The sequence below is a fragment of the Canis lupus genome, chromosome 26 (assembly GCF_048164855.1).
Source record: "Canis lupus baileyi chromosome 26, mCanLup2.hap1, whole genome shotgun sequence".
NCBI classification, from domain to species: domain Eukaryota; kingdom Metazoa; phylum Chordata; class Mammalia; order Carnivora; family Canidae; genus Canis; species Canis lupus.
The window spans coordinates 35897028-35916184 of record NC_132863.1 but is presented as its reverse complement, the minus strand read 5'-3'; the positions used below and the strand labels follow the sequence as shown (position 1 = coordinate 35916184).

The window sequence follows — 19157 nt, the reverse complement described above, 5'->3', positions numbered from 1 at the left end:
AGAAAGTGCAACCCCAGAGTTTTACAGATATATTACTGGTGTATTCAGAGAATGTCTTCTCTAAGAAAATACCATATTTGTGGTTGAAATTTGGAAAGTAAGGCATATAATGAAGAAATAGAAGTGTATTCGTAATCTCACTCCTAAGACCAGCAGCCTGCCGGTCAAGTACATATTGCAAGTGCTCTCGCGCACACTCAGTCTAATGGGGTCCCCTGGGATGTACCATATTCTTCTCGGTCTGCAAGTGAAGGAACTCACGCTTAGGGGGTTCAGTGGCCTTCGGATTCTGTAGCAGAACCACCACACCCAGACTTCCTGGGCCTCAGGCCAAATGAGCAACTCTGTCCACCAGAATTTTCTGATGATGGAAATGTTCTTATCTGCTCTATTCAGAGTGGTGGATGCTAGTCTCAAGTAGCTACTGAGCTACTGAGCTACTGTGGCTCCCGGGACCAAGAAACTGGAATCCCAAATTTCATTCAATTTTAATGAATTCAAACATCTATAGCCAGGTGTGGGCAGAAGCTCTGTGTGTGGACGGCCCAGCTCTGGAGATTTCCTTGGCATTCTTTTCCCTTCCATTTCAGCATCCCCCAACCCCCTCCACATCAGGTTCATCCAAAATCTGGCTGCTGTGTCAACCTTGATAATCAGGATCGGCAAGAGCTGCCGGCACCTGTCTCCCCAGGCTGCGGCCTGCTTCAGGCTCATCCACTCCTGGAGGATTCAGCCGAGCGGTGCCAGCTTCTAAAGGCACAGGGGAGGGGCCGGGTCGCCAAGAGCTATTTCACTAGAAGCCATGATTCCATCTATCCTGGGCCACCTCAGCAAGATTCCATCTCCTGAAGCGGAGCCTCTGGGCAGAGCAAAGCGGCAAAGGGGCAAATTGCTGACTTGGAGATGACCCAGAAAATGAATTTCTGCAGGATCAGACACCTGCCCCAACCTCAACTCCAGAAGTTAAAATTCAAAGGAACAAGGCCCTGGGATCATGTGACTCGATGCTTCTACCGTAATCTGCCTTTGAGGGATCAAAGAAGTCTCTGTTTGCAGGCCGAACTTCCATGCGTCCAAGTGGCTGGTCTGAGTTCATGAAAGGGGAGGAGGGGGTGGTGGAGGTGAAGAGGCAGAGCGGGCACAGAGGTGCTGTGGGCTGGAGTAAAATCGTGGATCTGCCTGGACCCCACTCCCTGGCCCACCATTTAAGTGGTAACCAGGCCTGGGTGCGGTGACCTCTGCTCTGGTGCTCTGCATGGTCCTCAAGAGATCACTGCTCCTCACCAGACCTGAGTTTCTATGCATATAAGATAGGAATTTTAAAGTGGAGCAGAGATTTTTTAATATAGCCTCCCATAATCCCTCTTGTTCTGTGAACAACTTGACATTAGATTCGGAATTGTGTGTGTGTGAGCACTTTACTGGAATGTTATACCAATTAAAACCATTTAGACCGGAGATCAAAACGCGGTGACCATGGGTTTGATACTGCTTGCAGATGTGGGTTTTGTTTTTGTTTTTGTTTTTTTTGCCTGTACTTTCCTCTTAAGAAGCAAATCTTTTTAAAACTCTGAGATTTCACATAAAAGCATGGTTTCTAGCTTTTTTTGAAGAATCAGGAGATCTGGCATCATGGGGTTCCTGTTCTCATGACAACAACCAGAAGCTGGGCAGCAGTGGTTATTCTTCGAGGAACCTATACCCACCCCCATTTGCCACAGTCCCCACTCCTCCCTATTGCACTCCTGACGCTGAGGCCTAGTGCCAGCTGTGATTTACTGTCAAGTGAGAGCCGTCTCCCTGCTACTAAAACAGCGGCACTGCCAGAGGTGCAAATCAGACTCAAGAAAACGATGGGATTTTTTTTTTCTTCTGCCAACCCACTTCACTCCTTAAGCTGTCCCCTGCCCTTGTGTTTGTGCTGCCTGATTTAGATCATGTATTCATTCATCCCGCCAATATCCATTGAGGCCCCGGAGACAGAGGTGAACAAATAAAGACAAGGGTCGTGTTTGTATGGAGCTCATGGTCTGGTGGATGAAAGGGGGGAATAAGGCAACAAAAGAGAAGTACTTCAGTGATTGGGAAGTGCTTGACAAGAACAAGGCCAGACAATGGAAAGCTGACCACAATCGATAGTGTGGCCAGAGAGGGGCTCCCTGAAGAGGTGACCTTTGAGATGAGGGCCAGACAACCAGCAGGAGCCAGCTGGACAGAGATGGGGGTGGAGGGGCCCCGGCAGAGGGGACGACAGCAGCTGCAAAGACCTGGAGGTGGGAACTGGTTCGGCCTGCCCGATCTCTGAGAGCCCACCACTCAGTGTGTATGGGCGCCCACTCTCCAGGCCTTGCCCCCAAGACTCCTGGGAGATTTTTGCTCTCAGAGTCAGTGCTGTCCTCCAAGCCTGACAGGGATGGGGGCGGGGGGTGTGGGGAGCAGGGGTATGTATTAATTCCCCACCAGATGTCTGGCATCCAACTGGCAATTCTGAATCCATTTGCCCACAGGAAGCCCAGCTAGGGCAGGGAAGTTATTTGGGGTCACCTCGGCCCTGCTCCAAGCCCTAACTAACCTGCGAGGTAATGAAACACACTCTTGACCCACTTACTGGCAAAGCCCCCATTCTGGCCAAGGATCAACTTCCCAATTCCTGCCACTCTCCTTGGGTCACCTCCCCAGCCGACATGTGCTGTTATCTGTTCCTCCGCAAAGGACTGGTGTTGACATCTTGGTGAGAGCACCAAGGGAGGGAGGAGTGGGAGTGGGAGTGAGTAGAGATAAGAGAGAGTGAAACAGAGAGAGAGCGGGAGGGAAGAAGAGGAAGGGGGAGAAAACAGGCCTGGGACTCGGAGCCTTTGAAAGGCAACCCCTTAGAGCCAGAATTTATCAGTAACCCCTCACTCCTGCCCCCATTACATAATGTGTCATATATGTACCCTGAACAAAAGGATGCATAGGATGTCACCCCCAAAGCAGATGCATTTGTATGTCCACAGCAGCTTTACTCATATTGCTCCAAACTGGAAACAATCCAAATGTCCATCAGCAGAAGGAGGTACAAACCAACGGTGGTATAGTCACACAGTGGAATACTACCCAACAGTAACAAAGAATGGACCGCTGATACCCACAACCACGTGGATGAATCTCGTAGACTTTGTACCGAGCAAAAAGTACAAAAGTACATCCTGTGCGATTCCATTTAAGTCCAGGGACAGGCAATACCAGCTTCCAGCTTCCAGTGATGGAAATTACAGGGCAGACTGGGTGGCCCAGTGGTTTAGTGCCGCCTTCGGCCCAGGGCCTAATCCTGGAGACCCGGGATTGAGTCCCACGTTGGGCTCCCTGCATGGAGCCTGCTTCTCCTTTTGCCTGTGTCTCTGCCTCTCTGTCTCTCTGTGTCTCTTGTGAATAAATAAATCTTAAAAAAAAAAAAAAAATCAGCAGTGTTTTCAAAGGGGCATGAGGATTGACCGAGAAAGGGCAAAAGGAAACTTTGTAGGGTAACAAAAACATTCTCTATCTTGATTGGGATGGGTTGTGGGTATGTACACTTGTTAAACCTCAAACTGGTTACTTAGCAATGGATATACTTCATTGTATGTGAATTATCGCTCTAAAGCAAGTTTTTGAAAAGTCACATTTATTTTTCTCTCCTGCAGTTGCTCTAAAGTGTTTTTAGTAGGGGACGATCTTCCCCTATAATGTGGATGAAGTAGAGGATAGTATTAGTACCCATCATTGAATGAGTTAATACATGAAAATGTTGGTGTTTTTGGTTGTCATCGTCTCCATAATTCTTTTGCATGGTGATGAGAGGCAGGAGAGACAAGGAAACTGGTTTCCCAGATGGCTTTGCAAGTCCCATCATGCTCAAGCATTACTCTTTTCAATGCCCTCGTCAGGGTAAGAGAGTAGCAGGGTTACCCTGACCTCATAAAATGAATTGTATCTCGTTTCTCTATTCTTTGGAAGAGCTTATGTAAGATGTGTATTTTTTTTTTAAGATTTTATTTATTTATTCATTAAAGACACAGAGGAGAGAGAGGCAGAGACACAGGCAGAGGAAGAAGCATGCTCTATGCAGGGAGCCTGATGTGGGACTCGATCCAGGGTCTCCAGGATCACACCCTAGGCCGCAGGTGGCGTTAAACCGCTGCGCCACTGGGGCTGCCCAGATGTGTATTTTTTTATTCCTTAAATGTTTGGTAGAATTACCACTGAAGCCAGCAGGCCTTTTTTTGAAGGTTTTTTTTTTTTTTTTTTTTTTTTTTTTTTTTTTTTTTTAGGAAGGTTTTTGATGCTTGATTTTGCCCCTTTAATAGATACTGAAACATTTGGCTTTTTCTTTTTCTAATAGTTGAATAAGTTATATTTTTTGAAAAGTTTTTCTATTTCTTCTAGGTTATCAAAGTTAATGGTAGAAAGTCATTCATATAACCCCTATATTGTCCTTTTGAAACTATAAGATTAGATCAGTTTATGAGAATGGGACCCCGTAATGGGATTATAGCCTTTGGAGAAAGAGAGCTTTCTGTGTGCACACACCAAGTAAGGACCAGGTGAGGACATAATAAGGAGATGGGATCTATAAGCCTGGAAGAGAGCTGTCACCAGAACCCAAATGTGCTGACACCTTGATCTTAGATTTTCCAGCTTCCAGGACCATAAGAAGTAAATGTCTGTTGTTTCAGCCACTAAGCCCATGGGATTTGGTTATAGAAGCCTGAGCTAAGGTAGACATATGTCTTCTAAGCCAGGATACCTGTCGGTCTGTCAGGTGGTATATAAAAAATAAGATAGCTGTGGCATGTCTTCCTGAGCCAGCAGTAAGACTTGACAGAAAATAGTAGTTTATTTTTAAAAAAATAGTTGCATTATGGAACATGATACCAAGCATGGGTTGAAGAATGTCCAGTTTGCAACAGAACGTGACTCAGATTTCTTGGTAGCGATTTGCACAGATGTTCTGCTTGAAAGCCTGCAACAGTGTCCTGGAGCATGTGTCCTAGCTCTCAGATCTGATTGTCAAGTTTTCATAAATTTTGCTAGCCAGTCGTGAACATAGATATTTAAAATGAAATCATACAAACTTGTGATTCAATATATTAACACAAAGGTAATAGATACTCAAAGCTCACCATTTCCTGATTATTTTACTAGTATCTAAGATCTTGAGAGTATCTGTATCTGCGTTATTTATCTCAGTATGGATGGAGGAAGTACTACGTAGTGGTGTGATTCTGCCTATCTCATTCAGTGCTCACTTGATAGCTTGAAATCAACCACGTGGAGGTATTTATACCATAGAAGTTGGCAAACACTGCAAATAGGGCTTAGTTTATTATTGCTTGTCTAGACTTTTATTTATTTATTTTTTTGAGGGGGGGGCAAGGGAGAGCAGAGGGAGAGAGAGAATTTTAAGCAGCCTCCATGCCCACCGCCAGCCCAATGTGGGGCTCAATCTCACAACCCTGAGATCATGACCTGAGCAAAAATCAAGAGTCAGACACTTAACCAACTGAGCCACCCAGGAGCCCTTTGCTTGTCTAGATTTAAGAAAGTGACGGAAAATGTTACTAGTGCAGATTAAACTTAAAATATGTTGCGTCAACAGTGGACACATTATGCACACACCCCCCAAAATGAAGAAGAAGTATCTGCCAGTATTTGAAAACTATCATTTGATTCAGTACAGAAGTCACTCCCATCATTGGTGAACAAGTGAATTTCTGACATACTTCATTGTTTCCTTCTTGTCTTAATCACTAGCATAAATAAAAAGATAAACTGACATTCGTAGTAGAACTGAATTCATGGGTCAATGACATGAGTGACTTCCTAACCACGCTGAATAGTAATCAAAAATTTCTACACACACACACATATACACACATACAGAGCTTTTCAGAGAGCCAGCTGTTAAACACTTGGCAGCAAACCTCTGCTTGAGGGAGACTTGGTAGACTGAGTCTGCGAGGATCACTCAAGTTTGAGAACAACTAGCCACCGAGAATCGTTCTATAATTGGCATGGTCAGATTTGCTGGCTCAAGGGAGTCTCTATGTCTCACTCATTTTCCTGGTCTCAACTCCAGCCAGGTTCTTGAGAAAACAGGATGCATTTTCTCAAGGTATGCAAATGGGTATGGATGTATCCCACAGTCTTCCCTGCTTTGTAAGTGACTACATCCTTCTTCCCCCTGCTGAGGCCAACAACTAGAATTCCTCCTGGTTGCCCTCTCTCCCTTACACAACCCAGCAGATCCTCAGCAAAGCTGTCAGGCTTTTGGAAGCCTGTATTTTGGAAATACACCCTGAATTTGACCACTTCTCACTACCTCTACCACTCTCCCAGACCCTAGGCACTGGTAATCTTTGCTTGGATTGCTGCCAAAGCCGTCAGTCCCTCGGATCCTGCCCTTGCCCATCTGGTAAATGGATTAACTAGTCCTAGTGTCTGCATGTAGCCGATGCCATGTTCTGTTAGGATGAAATTCAGTTCAATTTCTTGTGGACACTGAATAAAGTCAACCAAACCTACTGTGAGTAAGAAGTAAGAAGCATAAAATGGTACCAGACAGCATCAAATTCAAGAAATAGTCTGTGTTTCCTGGAACATGCAAGGTCATTGCCTTGAAAGACCATAAGAAAGCAAGGTCAGGACAGTAAGAAATTTTATTCAAATAGTGACCATGTGAATAACAATAAGACACTATTGACGATGGATCTTATGAGACGCTGATGTTTCAGAAGTGAAGGCATTGTCATTACGACACTCTTGTTTCTAGAACATTTCCATCACCCTAAAATGTTTCTTTGAACTCCTTTGCAGCCCCCCTTCCCCAATACATGCACCTCCTGCCCAAGCCCTGGCAACCACTGAGCTATTTTGTTCTGAATCTTCAATGTTGCCCTTCAAATTGTCATAGGTTCTAGTATTGAGCTAATAACAGTTGGGGGGTACTTGATTAAGAGCGATGGCTCTGGATGCAGATTGACATGTTCTGCACAATCATTGTCTTGCTAGTGACCTCCTTGCATCTTAGCTTTCTGCTACATAAAATGGGGGTACTTACTCCTCTGGGATTTTGTGAGGATTAAACAGTTCCCAGTACTTTAGAGCCCCACAAATATTGCTTATTATTATTACTGTTAACAGAGTGTGAGCTCTGTGTTGGGCATTGTGTAAGTGCTGTGCATGGATGTGGTAACTGCTACTGGTGCTCTCTCCACGTCTCCATTGGCACTCACCATTCTGCACGTGCCAGTGGCCTCCTACTGAACCTGAGATGCTCTGTACTGGTGTGTTCTCTCACTCTATGCAGGGCAGGCAAGAATTTTGGGGGAATTAATGCTCTCAGGAGCAGCCTTCAACCAGTGATGGCCAGGAGTTGGCAGGTAAAAAGCCACCTCCCTTGTCTCCCGGAAGGACAACCCTGAAGCATGATCTACACTCTCTCTCAGGGGCCCCCATCAGGATTGAGCCCCAACTGGCCACAGGGGTGTTCTTCTCATTAATACACTGTCTGTATTGGCTTCCTTCTGTTTCACTTCTCTGTTGTCGTCCTTCCAGAACTTTCTGGGATCCTCCCTCAAGTAAACTATTTTCACACTCATGCTCGTCTTGGGGTCTACTTCTAACCCAATGGAATATTTCATTTAATCCTCAAACAGTCTTATAAAATCTACAGATATTGCCTTCCCATTGTATAGTTGTGCAAAATGAGGCTTAGATAGGTGATGCTAACTGCTCAAGGTCAAAACTTTGGGTGCTCATCCTCTCCATAGCTTCCCTGTGGAACACAGGGTGCTACCCCAGGATCTCTTCTCCCCCTATCACTCAGGGCTCCACTGACCCTTCTGAGCTGCATCTCACCCCCACCCTCCCCACAGGAAGGCCGCTGCCTGTTTGTCATCCTGCTCATGGCGGTGTACTGGTGCACGGAAGCCCTGCCCCTCTCGGTGACAGCCCTGCTGCCCATCATCCTCTTCCCCTTCTTGGGCATCCTGCCCTCCAACAAAGTCTGCCCCCAGTACTTCCTGGACACCAACTTCCTCTTCCTCAGTGGGCTGATCATGGCCAGTGCCATTGAGGAGTGGAACCTGCACCGGAGAATCGCCCTCAAGATCCTAATGCTCGCTGGGGTCCAGCCAGCCAGGTAAGACCAGGTAATGGGTCCAGTCCAAAGGTGGGGAGGCAGAGGGACCGCATCTCTTGGAGCCCAAACTCACTCTTCCTGGTCTGGTCACCCAGGCCAACAAGCTCATCATATCCCACCTTCCATTTACTCATTCATTCCCTGGATATTTTGTGAGCCCTTTCTGTGTGCCAGACCAGTGCCAGGCTTTTAGGCTGTTCTCAAAAGCGCATAAGAATCACCTGGGGAGCCAATTGAAATACTTATCACAGGCCTTGTCCTCAGGGATTAGTGTCTAGTTGCTTTAGAGAGATCCATCTTAGCAGTGTGACTCCCAGACTGCTGGGTCTGAAACCCACCTTTCCTGCTCTGGGAAACGACTTAACTTCTCTCTCTTTGCCTCTAAAATGAAAGTATAATAACTTAGACCTGTAAAGTGCAATAAATCCTGGCCATTATCATCCCATTTTGCTGTTTAATAGCCCAAGCAGGTGGGGAGTAGGAGGCAAGATGGCCCGGAGAGATAGGGAGGCAGGGGCCATTCCTGCAGGGCCTCCGCTTCCTGGCTAGGATTTGAACTTTTATTCTAAGAAGATTAAATGGCCTTTAAAATCGGGTTTCACTGTTCCTTTGGTGTTTTTTTTTTTCCTTTACAATTTGTTGCAACCTAAGGATCCGTTACTAGAATAATGTTTTTAAATGTATAAAGCACATAACACACAGGATTTAAAACAACAGCCACAACAAAATGCAGTTATCCAAATAAAACTTTAAAAACAGATAAATTTGTGATATAGTACCATTTGTACTCCTTTACAGTAAATGGTAAGATCCAGTGACTAGATTCAGTGCCTAATAACAGCCACAGTTTTAAGACTGTTTTGAGTGTCAGTGAAATTCTAAGATATTTGCATCTATTATAAAATGATCTGAAAATATCTGTGATCTTAATTGCAACGGAGTCCCAGGCACTTCTTTTTTTTTATTTTTTTTTTATTTTTATTTTTTTTAGTCCCAGGCACTTCTAATACTATTGAACTTTGTTGCCTTTGTTTATCACCAAAGGAAATGCTTAATTTCCCTTAGAGGTTAAGTAAAATAAAGATGCATTTTTCTCCTCATTTCCATCCTGAATCACATCCACATCCTTGCTGGTTATGAATCTGTGCATTTTAAAGGTTCTAAGTTGGGGAATGACATGACCAGATTTGCATTAAAAAAAAAAAAATTCCTCTAGGCTGCTAGGTGGAGAGCAGATTAGGAGTGACACACCCAATACAGCCTGGTTAGGAGACTGTTCTGGGTGTCCAGACAAGCAATGGTGACAGCCTGGACTTGAACGGTGGGAGTGGAGATGAACAGGATAAATAGCTTTGAGAGTTCTTGGGTTGATAAAATCGATGATAGTAGTGATTAGGGAGAAGAAGGTTCTAGATAACTCCTAAGTGTCTAGTATCTGCTCTACGTCAAGCCCTTTCCTAGGTTCTGTAGCTGTGTTTCCTCATGGAGGGACTGTGAGTCCTGTGGGAGAGACACTATCCATAGAACTGATTCCAATGCAAAGCGGAATTCCAACCTTAGGGGCGCATGTGGTGTGGGAACACACAGGAGAGGTAAGCGGTAGACTACTTCATGGAGCAGGTTATGTTTGACCTTGAAGACTGGGCGGGGCTGTTATTCAAACATATGATAAAGTTAGAACAATGAAAACAGCATGACACTAGTCCAGAAATAGATTTTTAAATGCTGGATACATATTCTGGAAGAAATCTAAATTCATGGGAAAGGAAAGGATTATTCAGTAAATGGTGAGGGTTGGAATAATTGGCTTATTCTTTGAAAAAGATAATCTACTTAGATCTTACTTCATCTTATCCATTTAGATAAATTCCAGGTAGGTTAACAATTCAATGTAAAGGAAAAAGATCATGGAATTTGGATTCTTGCTGCTAGGAGGGGCCAAGCAATGGCAGGCAGGCAAGAGATCGGGGCCTATTGGGGTGTGTTGGTGAGATCAGGGGAGTCTAAGAAGGTGCCTGGTAGGAGTGGGAGGGGAAGTGGGAGAAGAGGCTGGGAAGATGGTTTGGAGGGATATGGTGGACTGTCTTGGTGCCAAACCAAGGCAACTTTATTCTGTAATGGAAGCCATCAAGGACTGGGGGGTCAAGGGAGAGAAAATTTCAGGGTTGGCGTGTCTTTGGATACTTTTACCTTGGGTGCTTGTGGCCAGCTCACTTAAATGTGTGGAATCAGTTTCCTTAGACCTGAAATAAGGCTGGTAAGTGAATCTGGTCCCTACTTGGTCACTGGCTTGTCTTCTCTGGTCCTTAACTTTCCATCTGTAAAACGAGTGGGCTGGATTCCTCAGGGTCGGCAAAATAGAACCAGAGAATCTCTTGGGCCCCCGTTCTGGGTGTGCCTTTAATGCCCTCTGTTCCCAGGCTCATCCTGGGGATGATGGTGACCACCTCCTTCCTGTCCATGTGGCTGAGCAATACTGCCTCCACCGCCATGATGCTGCCCATCGCCAGTGCCATCCTGAAAAGTCTCTTCAGCCAGAAGGAGGCTCAGAAAGACCTCAGCTGGCAGAGTGACGAGAACACAGGTGAGGCTGTGGAAAGGGACTGGGGCGGCCCCACCAACGTGGAGGAGTTGGAGCAGGACATCCAAAGGGTGCAGAGGAGGGTGAAGCGAATGCACTTATTGAGCATCTACTATGTGCCAAGTGTTTAAATAATAATAAAAACTGAGAATTAGCTAAGTCAAAACTTGATACCTTGGTTTTTAAAAGATTTTCATTTATTGAGTGCTTACTGTGTACTGAGTAATGAGGTCAACGCTTTGCCTACAGTATCTCTTCTACTTCTCAAAACCATCTATCTAGGGCAGCCCGGGTTGCTCAGCAGTTTAGTGCTGCCTTCAGCCTGGGGTATGATCCTGGAGGCCCAGGATTGAGTCCCATGTCAGGCTCCCTGCATGGAGCCTGATTCTCCCTCTGCCTGTGTCTCTGTGTCTTTCTCTCTGTGTGTCTCTCATGAATAAATAAATAAAATCTTTTAAAAAATCTATGAAGTAGATACAATACTTAAACCTGGCTTTAGAGCATTTGAAGAGTTGCTCAAAACCATTAATACCTAGAGAAATGCAAATTGAAATGCAATGTGATTTACTTCAGTGAGATCAGCAAAGATACGAAAGCTGGATAATGCCCCGTGTTGGCAAGAATGGGGCCATGGGAACCCTTGTGTTCTTCCAGAGAACGTGTGTACTAGGTCAGCCTTTCTTAAGGGAATTCTGCAGATATTCAATCAAATTAAATGTGCACATACCCTTAAAAAAAGTGCAGATACCCTGTCACCTAGCAGTTTGGCTCCTGGATACAAATGCCAAAGGAGTTCTGACAGAGGTCCACGAGGAGACAGGTGTGACAGTGTTCACTGCAGCATTCTCTGTGGTGTGATGAGTTAAGTAGCCACATGAGCATGACCACCAGTAGAGGGGAAAGGTCAAGTGTGTTCCATTGAGCACCATGCAGCTGTAGGAGCAAAGAATCAGAGGAACGTAGTTATAGAAATGGATCTCACAAAACATAGTCATGATTGGAAAAAGAAACCAGGGTGAGATCTAGAAGACAATACCATTATGTAAATTAAAAATTCACACAAGTGACCATTTTGCAAGAACACCAGCAAATGAAAAGCTATGGTTAAACCCATCTGCATGGTTGCTCTGGGAAGGTTGGGAGTGGGAAATGGGAATCCAAGAGATGGAAGAAAGAAAGAAAAGGAAAGAAAGAAAGAAAGAAAGACAGACAGACAGACAGACAGAAAGAAAGAAAGAAAGAAAGAAAGAAAGAAAGAAAGAACCAAAAAGGGGCATCCTACAACAAAGAGTGAGAACATGCCACCTACTGAAGGATTTTTCACTTAAACCTCAGAAACTGTTCTAAACAAAACAAAATATAAGTAGCTGCTGCATTCTTAGGACTGAGCAAGGGCTCAGAGAGGGGAAGTCACTTCCCCAAGTCACACAGCACATCAATAACTGAGCTCAACTTTGCACCCGGGCAGTCTGGCTCCAGAGTGTGCCCTCTTACCCGTGGAACCAGCTGTGTTGGTGGGAATGCAGGCAGAAGAAGGTCTGTCTGCAGGTGGCTTGAAAGATAAGGGTTCGTTTTCCTCACACATCAAGAAGTCAGAGAAAGGCAATTTCAGGATTGATTCAGAGGCACGAAGATATCAGAACTTTTCACTGGCATCTCTGTGATTCCCTTGGTCTTTCCCTCATGGTGGCAGTGGCTGCCACATGGTCTGCTTTAAAAAAGTCTTTCTTTTTATTTACATAAATGTATATTATTTATATATGTATGTTTGAGAGAGAGAGCACCAGTGTGCAGGCATGGGGAGGGGCAGAGGGAGAGAGAGAATCCCAAGCAGGCTCTATGTTCAACGTGGAGCCTGGGCAGGGCTCGATCTCACAACCCTGAGATCACGACCTGAACTGAAACCAAGAGTTGTACGCTTAACCAACTTCAGCCACCCAGACACCCCTATTTACATAAATGTATTTTAAAAGGAAGCTTTAAATTGATTCAAACGTGGGCAGAAATTTCTAGTTTATCCCCAGTATTGAGTGGGAACGGTCCATGCAGCTCCTGGGTCCCGCCTTTCCTGCCCTTTACTCCTGCTGCCTGGAACATGCATATGATGTGAGGACCAGGCACAGGTTGTAGGATAGATGGCAGATCAGCCCAGGAACTCTGGATCATTTATCCCAAATAACACAACAAGCATGATTCATGAAACCGTGGGCTTTGAGTGCTAGTTATGGGGTTTTTTTTTTTTTTTTTGAATGCGTGTTAGAATTAATATATATGTTAAAAATCTAAATATTGATCCATGTACCATCTAAGTTCATCTCATTCACTGCGGTATGGGTATTTGCCTATCAGGCAGTAAGGGGTCTTGCTTGTCTTATTTTCACATCAGCCCTGCAAGTTAGAAATGATCATTATAAGTACTTGACTGGTGAGGTTCAGAGAGGTAAAGTGATATGAACAGAATTAATCACATTGTTGGTAAAGTAACAGAGCCTCTGAAGGTCAAAGCCTTCCACATGGAAGGGAAGAGATGTTCTATACCAGGGGTCAGAAAACTTTTTCTGTAAGTGACCAGACTGTAAAATATTTTAGGTTTTGCTGGCCACACCATCACCACTGCTCCAACTGTGCCCTTGCAGAGAAAAGGCAGCCCCAGGCAAGATCGAAATAAGTGGGCATGGCTGGGTGCCCATGAAAGTTTATTTATGGGTGCTGAAATTAAAATGTTATGTAATTTTTACATCATGAGGGGCACCTGGGTGGCTCAGTGGTTGAGCATCCGCCTTCAGCTCAGGTCATGGTCCTGGGGTCCCAGGATCGAGTCCCACATCGGGCTCCCCACAGGGAGCCTGCTTCTCCCCCTGCCTGTGTCTCTGCCTCTCTCTGTGTGTCTCTCATGAATAAATAAATAAAATCTTAATTTTTTTTTTTTTTTACATCATGAAGTATTTGCTTCTACTGGCTTTCTCCAGCCATTTAAAAATGTAAAAACCATTCTGAGTCAGTAGGCTGTGGGCCAGATTCAGCCCATAGGCCAGAATTTGCTTCCTTCGTTTTCAGACTGTTTCCCCCCAAGTCTCAAGGCTTCCAGAGAACTGTGTCATCATCACCCTGAGTGGTGACAGGTGGTGAAGACTTTGGTCCTTCTCCCATTTCTACCCCAGCTTCTCCACTTTACCTAGTTTAAACCCTGGGCTTCCAGGGAAACAATTACAGATGTTTACTGAGCCTTGGGGCTCTTCGCAGCGCTTTATGTCTACAGGAGGTGAAGCCTGCATAGACCTCATTTAGAAGATTGGAAACTGGGGAAGAAATTAAAAAAAAAAAAAAGGAGGATAAAGTAGCCTCCAAGGTCACAGTTTCAAAATAGTGGCTCCGGTATTTTGTTTTTTTGTGTGTTTTCTTTTTTCTTTTTTCTTTTTTTTTTTTTTTTTAAGATTTTATTTATTTACTTGAGACAGAGAGAGAGAATGCCTCCTGGGGGGCTCAGTGGTTGAGCATCTGCCTTTGGCTCAGGGCGTGATCCTGGGGTCCTGGGATCGAGTCCCACATAGGGCTCCCTGCATGGAGCCTGCTTCTCCCTCTGCCTGTGTCTCTGCCTCTCTCTGTGTGTGTGTGTCTCTCATGAATAAATAAAGTAAAAAGAGAGAGAGAGGCAGAGAGAGCGCACAAGCATGAGCAGGGGAGAGAGGCATTCAAAATACCTGGGTGGCTCCATGGCTATGGGATTTTGAATCCAAGGTGATTTAATCTCTGCCATTCTGCCTCATTTTCAAGAGTTGTTTTTGTTTTGTTTTGTTTTGCTCTGTTCTTTATTTTCAAAAAGTCTAGGGGCCAAAAAAGAAAAAAAGGTTTGAAAGCCATGTCCCTCATTATAAAGATGGAAAATCTGAGACCCAGGAAGAGGAAAGGACTTGCCTAGGGTCACACACAGTGTTGGGTGCAAATTGAAATCCAGAGTCTTCTCCCAAATGCTGCAAGATGTCAGGAGGTTAAGAGAGCCTGGGAAGCTGGGGCAGACACCTGCTTTCGCAAGCAGTGGGATCAGAGAGCACGGACTGATTAATGATCAGCCCTAAGACCTAAAACAAGGCTAATTCCAGGGCAAAGAGATGTGCCCTTTCACACAGTATGTGTGCTCTGTCGTGACGGCAGGACGTGAAGACCCGTGGAGGGGGGTAGAGACTGTCAGTGGGCCAGGCCAGGGCTGGGGAGGCTCCTGGGGGCTCTAGGTCCACGAGGGACACCCACAGCAACAACAGTGATGACAGCGTGAGCTCTCAGTCCCTGAAGACCCTTCATACGCCAGACGTGTGCTATATTTTTCATACCCATTGGCTCATTTCATCTTCATAATGAAATGTGCTAGGAAGTAGGTAAATGATCCCCATTTTACAGATGAGGACACTGAGACTTGGGGAGGCAAAATTATTTCCCCAAGGCAGTGGAGTTAGTTGCTGATCTCTGCCTGGATCTAGAACCTGTGCTTGTAAGCATCACGTCAGAACGGGACAGAGCCTGGGGCAGGGCAAAACTTGCTGGACAAGACCCGGGGAGGGAGAGGGGTGCATCCTCAATCTTGGAGGGCAGCCCTGATGTTTCCATTCAGTTTCTCTTCCCAGCTTGGCTCCCCATCCTGCCTGAGGGACTGAGGGGTCATGGAGGTGGTGGCTTCTCCAGCACCCTACGTGCATTCTCATTAGACCCCCTACCACAGCCCTGCAGGGGTGGCCCTGTCATCATGCCCATGTTACAGAGGAGGAAACTGGTGCTCAAATGGGTGGAGTACTTGCCCAGTGTCCCTCAGCCAGGGGGTCCGTCTGATTTTTGAATCTAAACTCCATCACCATCTCTGTCCTTTTCTCTGCCCAAAGAAGGCCAACTTGCCACCTTTCAAGACAGCATCATTCCCAAAGCCATCTTTTAGGCTGGATTAAGCATTGCCCTCCTGCTTCACTCTTCACTCACGAGGCCAGAAGCAGTTTGGCAAAGGGCGGTCTCTTTCTGAGACGCTTTCCTCATCTGTGAAATGAGAACAACACTCCCCACTTCGTACATATTGCTGTGAAGCTTCCATGAGACAGGAGAGCCTGACACACAGGATGTAGTTAATATGTGGCAGTTGTATAAAAGCCATTGTAAGCTTTCTGGGATTAGGGAGGAGCTGGTGATAAGATCCTATACCTTGGAGCACCTTTATGTTTCCTTCAAGGCCTGGTCAAGAGGGATTTATTTGTATGTAACCTGTCTCCTCCGTGGACTCTGAGCTCCATGGGGACTTGTGTCAAGTCTTCTCATTGCCATGAACAACCTCCACTGGTGGAGTCTTGTTCACCCAGAACACTGTTTGGCACATAGTAGGTGTTCAATAAATGTGTGAAACTAATGAATAAATGAATGAATGGGTTAGGAATGCTGTTCTAAAGCTCAGCATCTTCCGATATAAAATGGTGGGGTGGGGGTGTGGAGGGTGGAGGGCACCTGGATGACTCAGTTGATTGAGCCTCTGACTCTTGGTTTCAGTTCAGGTCATGATCTCATGGGTGTGAGATCTAGCCCCAAGTTGTTCGGCTCTGCACTCAGCGGGGAGTCTGCTTGAGTTTCTCTCCCTCTGCCCGCCACCCCTCTCCCCTGGCTCCTGTGAACCTGGCCACACATTCTCTCTCTTTCTCTCTCTCAAATAAATAAATCTTAAAAAATAATAATAAAATGAGGTCTCACTACTTCCTGTCCAGGTTGTTCTAAGTTCTGAATGAGTTCATGGATGTCAACCTTCCCTACCTTTGGGGGGGTGCTTTGACCTTCCCTGGGTGCTCTTTACCCTAATTAGATACAAGAACTATTTCCTGAGTGTCCTGAACTTCAAGAACATGTCATTCACCCCGGGGAGGCTGGACTAGAGTTAGCAGGGCCAGGTCAGACCTGCTGAGAGCCAGGTAGGAGCCCTGGGAGGTGGAGGGAGATTCAAGAGGTGCAGGATCAGTAGTCCTGGGAATAAGCCTGACTCTGCCGCTGACCCACTGGGTCATCTTGATCCAGACTGTAGCCCCCTCTCTGGGCCTCAGTTTCCCCAGATGTAAAGAAGAAGGTAGTAACCCCAGCCTAGCTCTCCCAGGCTGTCGGGAGGCAACTGCCAGATTACAAGCGTGAAAGTCCTCAGTGCCCCTCAGGGACTCGTATTATCTCAGCAAGACCTCCCGTAAGCTCCCAGCTCCTAACCAGCCAGCCGTCTTGGAGACTTTGCCCCACTGGCCCATTTCTTCTGCGTGATCACTTGGGTCACTGCGGTCACAGGGAGCCGAGGGGCAGATCCTGGGTAAATGGTTAAGAACATTCAGTGTCTCGGTTTTCCTGTTTTCTCAACTTTATCTTCATTGGGTTTACTATCATCATAATTATTAGAAAAATGATTCCTGGCATAAAATCTTTCCGTCTTACTCGTATAAAGACGCAAAACTCCTCCTTCCGGATGGTGTATGCTACTGATGACTGCGGTTTGCTGTTGTGCACGCACAGCTCTCCTCTGCCCGGGCCATAGTGCGGACAGCCTCATGTTGGGGCTCTCCAGCTCGGGTGCTGGTGGCAACCAGACCCCATGGATGAGTGACAGGGGCCAGGTGGGGACAGTCTGTGGCAAACTGGCCCCTCTTGCAGGGGCAGCCTCTGGAGGCTGCAGCTGCCCACCTATCACGTGACGCGAGGGTTTTCAACCCTGGCTGAAAAAACCATCAATTGCAGAGCTTTTCAAAAATACCAAGGCCCAAGCTCCACTCTCAAGCCACTAAGCCAGAATTCCTAGGGTGAGGCCAGGAGGGACACTTCTAGAATATTCTCCCATTCATCCAAGGATGCCCAGAGCCACCTTGGGTTTAATGCCTGAGATGCCGGCAAGCTCTACTGAGGTCTGATGCTGTGTGACGGCTGTGGTCCCAACCTGAGTGGGAAGGGTGCAGAGGAGGCTGGAGGTGAGTTGGGACTGGGGGTGATTGGGTCCAGGTTCTTCCTGTTTGGCCTTCCCTGGAGAGCGACTTTGCCCACCAGCCCCGGTGTCTCATTAATAGCTGCTCTCACTTCCTGCTTCACTGCCCTGGCCTCTGGCCTCATGCATTGGATGTGGACATTTGTTCCCATGATGAGAGGCCTGGGGCCCTAGTCCCCCTGACCCCGGGTGAGCTGATCCGCCGTTAGCCTTCAGACCTCTCTGCAGGTGGTCAGCAGGACCAGCCTCAGTAAGATGGCAATGGGCCACCATGGCTCCTGCTCCCTCTGGGTACCAACCGACGGGGAAGGAGAAGCCCAGAGTGGAGAGGGGAGGGGACGGCCTCCTCAAGCCACCTGCTGTGACAGGAAAGAGCTGAGCCTGGAGTCCAGACCCTCCGTCCAAAGCACACACCTGCCGTTGAACAGGTGGGCCGTGAGAGAGGGCACATGCCCCCAGCAGCCAGGATCACTCAGTCAGAGATGCTAGAAAGGACCTCTCATGGGCTTTGGACTTTGGCTGAGACATTTGTGGGGGTCTAAGGAACCTTGCTCAAGATTGAACGATGTCAGAAATCACAGGTGATTCTATGAGTGGAGAAGTAACGGCCATTCAATTGGCAAGAAAAGGGGGATGTTTGGCATTTTGTGGGTGTCCAGTGGCTCTGGGCTAAGGCAAGATTATGAAATGCCTTTGCTCTGTCTCCCTTTGTCAGTGTCAGAGAGCAACTCTGGCCGATGTTGGGGATGTCTAAGATTATTTAGGTCCAACACGAGGACAACACAGCGTATATCTGGGTCAGACCACTTCCGGACTTCAAGGACTGCTTTCTTCTTTCTCAAGAGTAACCCACATCCACTAAATCCTTGCTAGTGTTCAGATTCCTGTTAAATTTGTTCAGTTGTCATCTGGCAAACTTTGGCCCACCGAATCTAGCCTGCTGCCTGTTGTTTGTGCGACCTGTGAGCTAAGCATAGTTTTTATATTTTTAAATGGTTGAATAAGTCAAAAGAAGATTTTGTGACATGTGAAAATTATATGAAATTCAAATTGCAGTGTCCAAAAATAAAGGTGTAGCCACATGTATTCATTTATGTATGGTCTATGGCAGCTTTCACGGCAGAGTTGAATATGACAGAGACCATATGACCCCCAAAGATTAGGATATTTACTATCTGGTCTTTTACAGGAGAAATTTGCCACCCCCTGCTTTTTTTATATATATATATAAATTTATTTTTTATTGGTGTTCAATTTACCAACATACAGAATAACACCCAGTGCTCATCTCATCAAGTGCCCCCCTCAGTGCCCGTCACCCAGTCACCCCCACCCTCCCGCCCACCTCCCCTTCTACCACCCCTTGTTCGTTTCCCAGAGTTAGGAGTCTCTCATGTTCTGTCTCCCTTTCTGATATTTCCCACTTATTTTTTCTCCTT

General features: G+C 46.2%; 1 protein-coding gene across 2 annotated transcripts in view; it reads left to right on the top strand.

Moving 5' to 3' along the window:
• The window catches only part of SLC13A3 (solute carrier family 13 member 3), a 74676-nt gene that overhangs the window by 18567 nt on the left and 36952 nt on the right, over nt 1–19157 (top strand). For both annotated transcript variants that reach the window (XM_072801314.1, XM_072801315.1), the window contains exons 2-3: nt 7896–8161; nt 10582–10745. In XM_072801314.1, coding sequence (XP_072657415.1) covers nt 7896–8161; nt 10582–10745 — 430 coding nt within the window. The remainder of the gene's footprint in view (nt 1–7895; nt 8162–10581; nt 10746–19157) is intronic.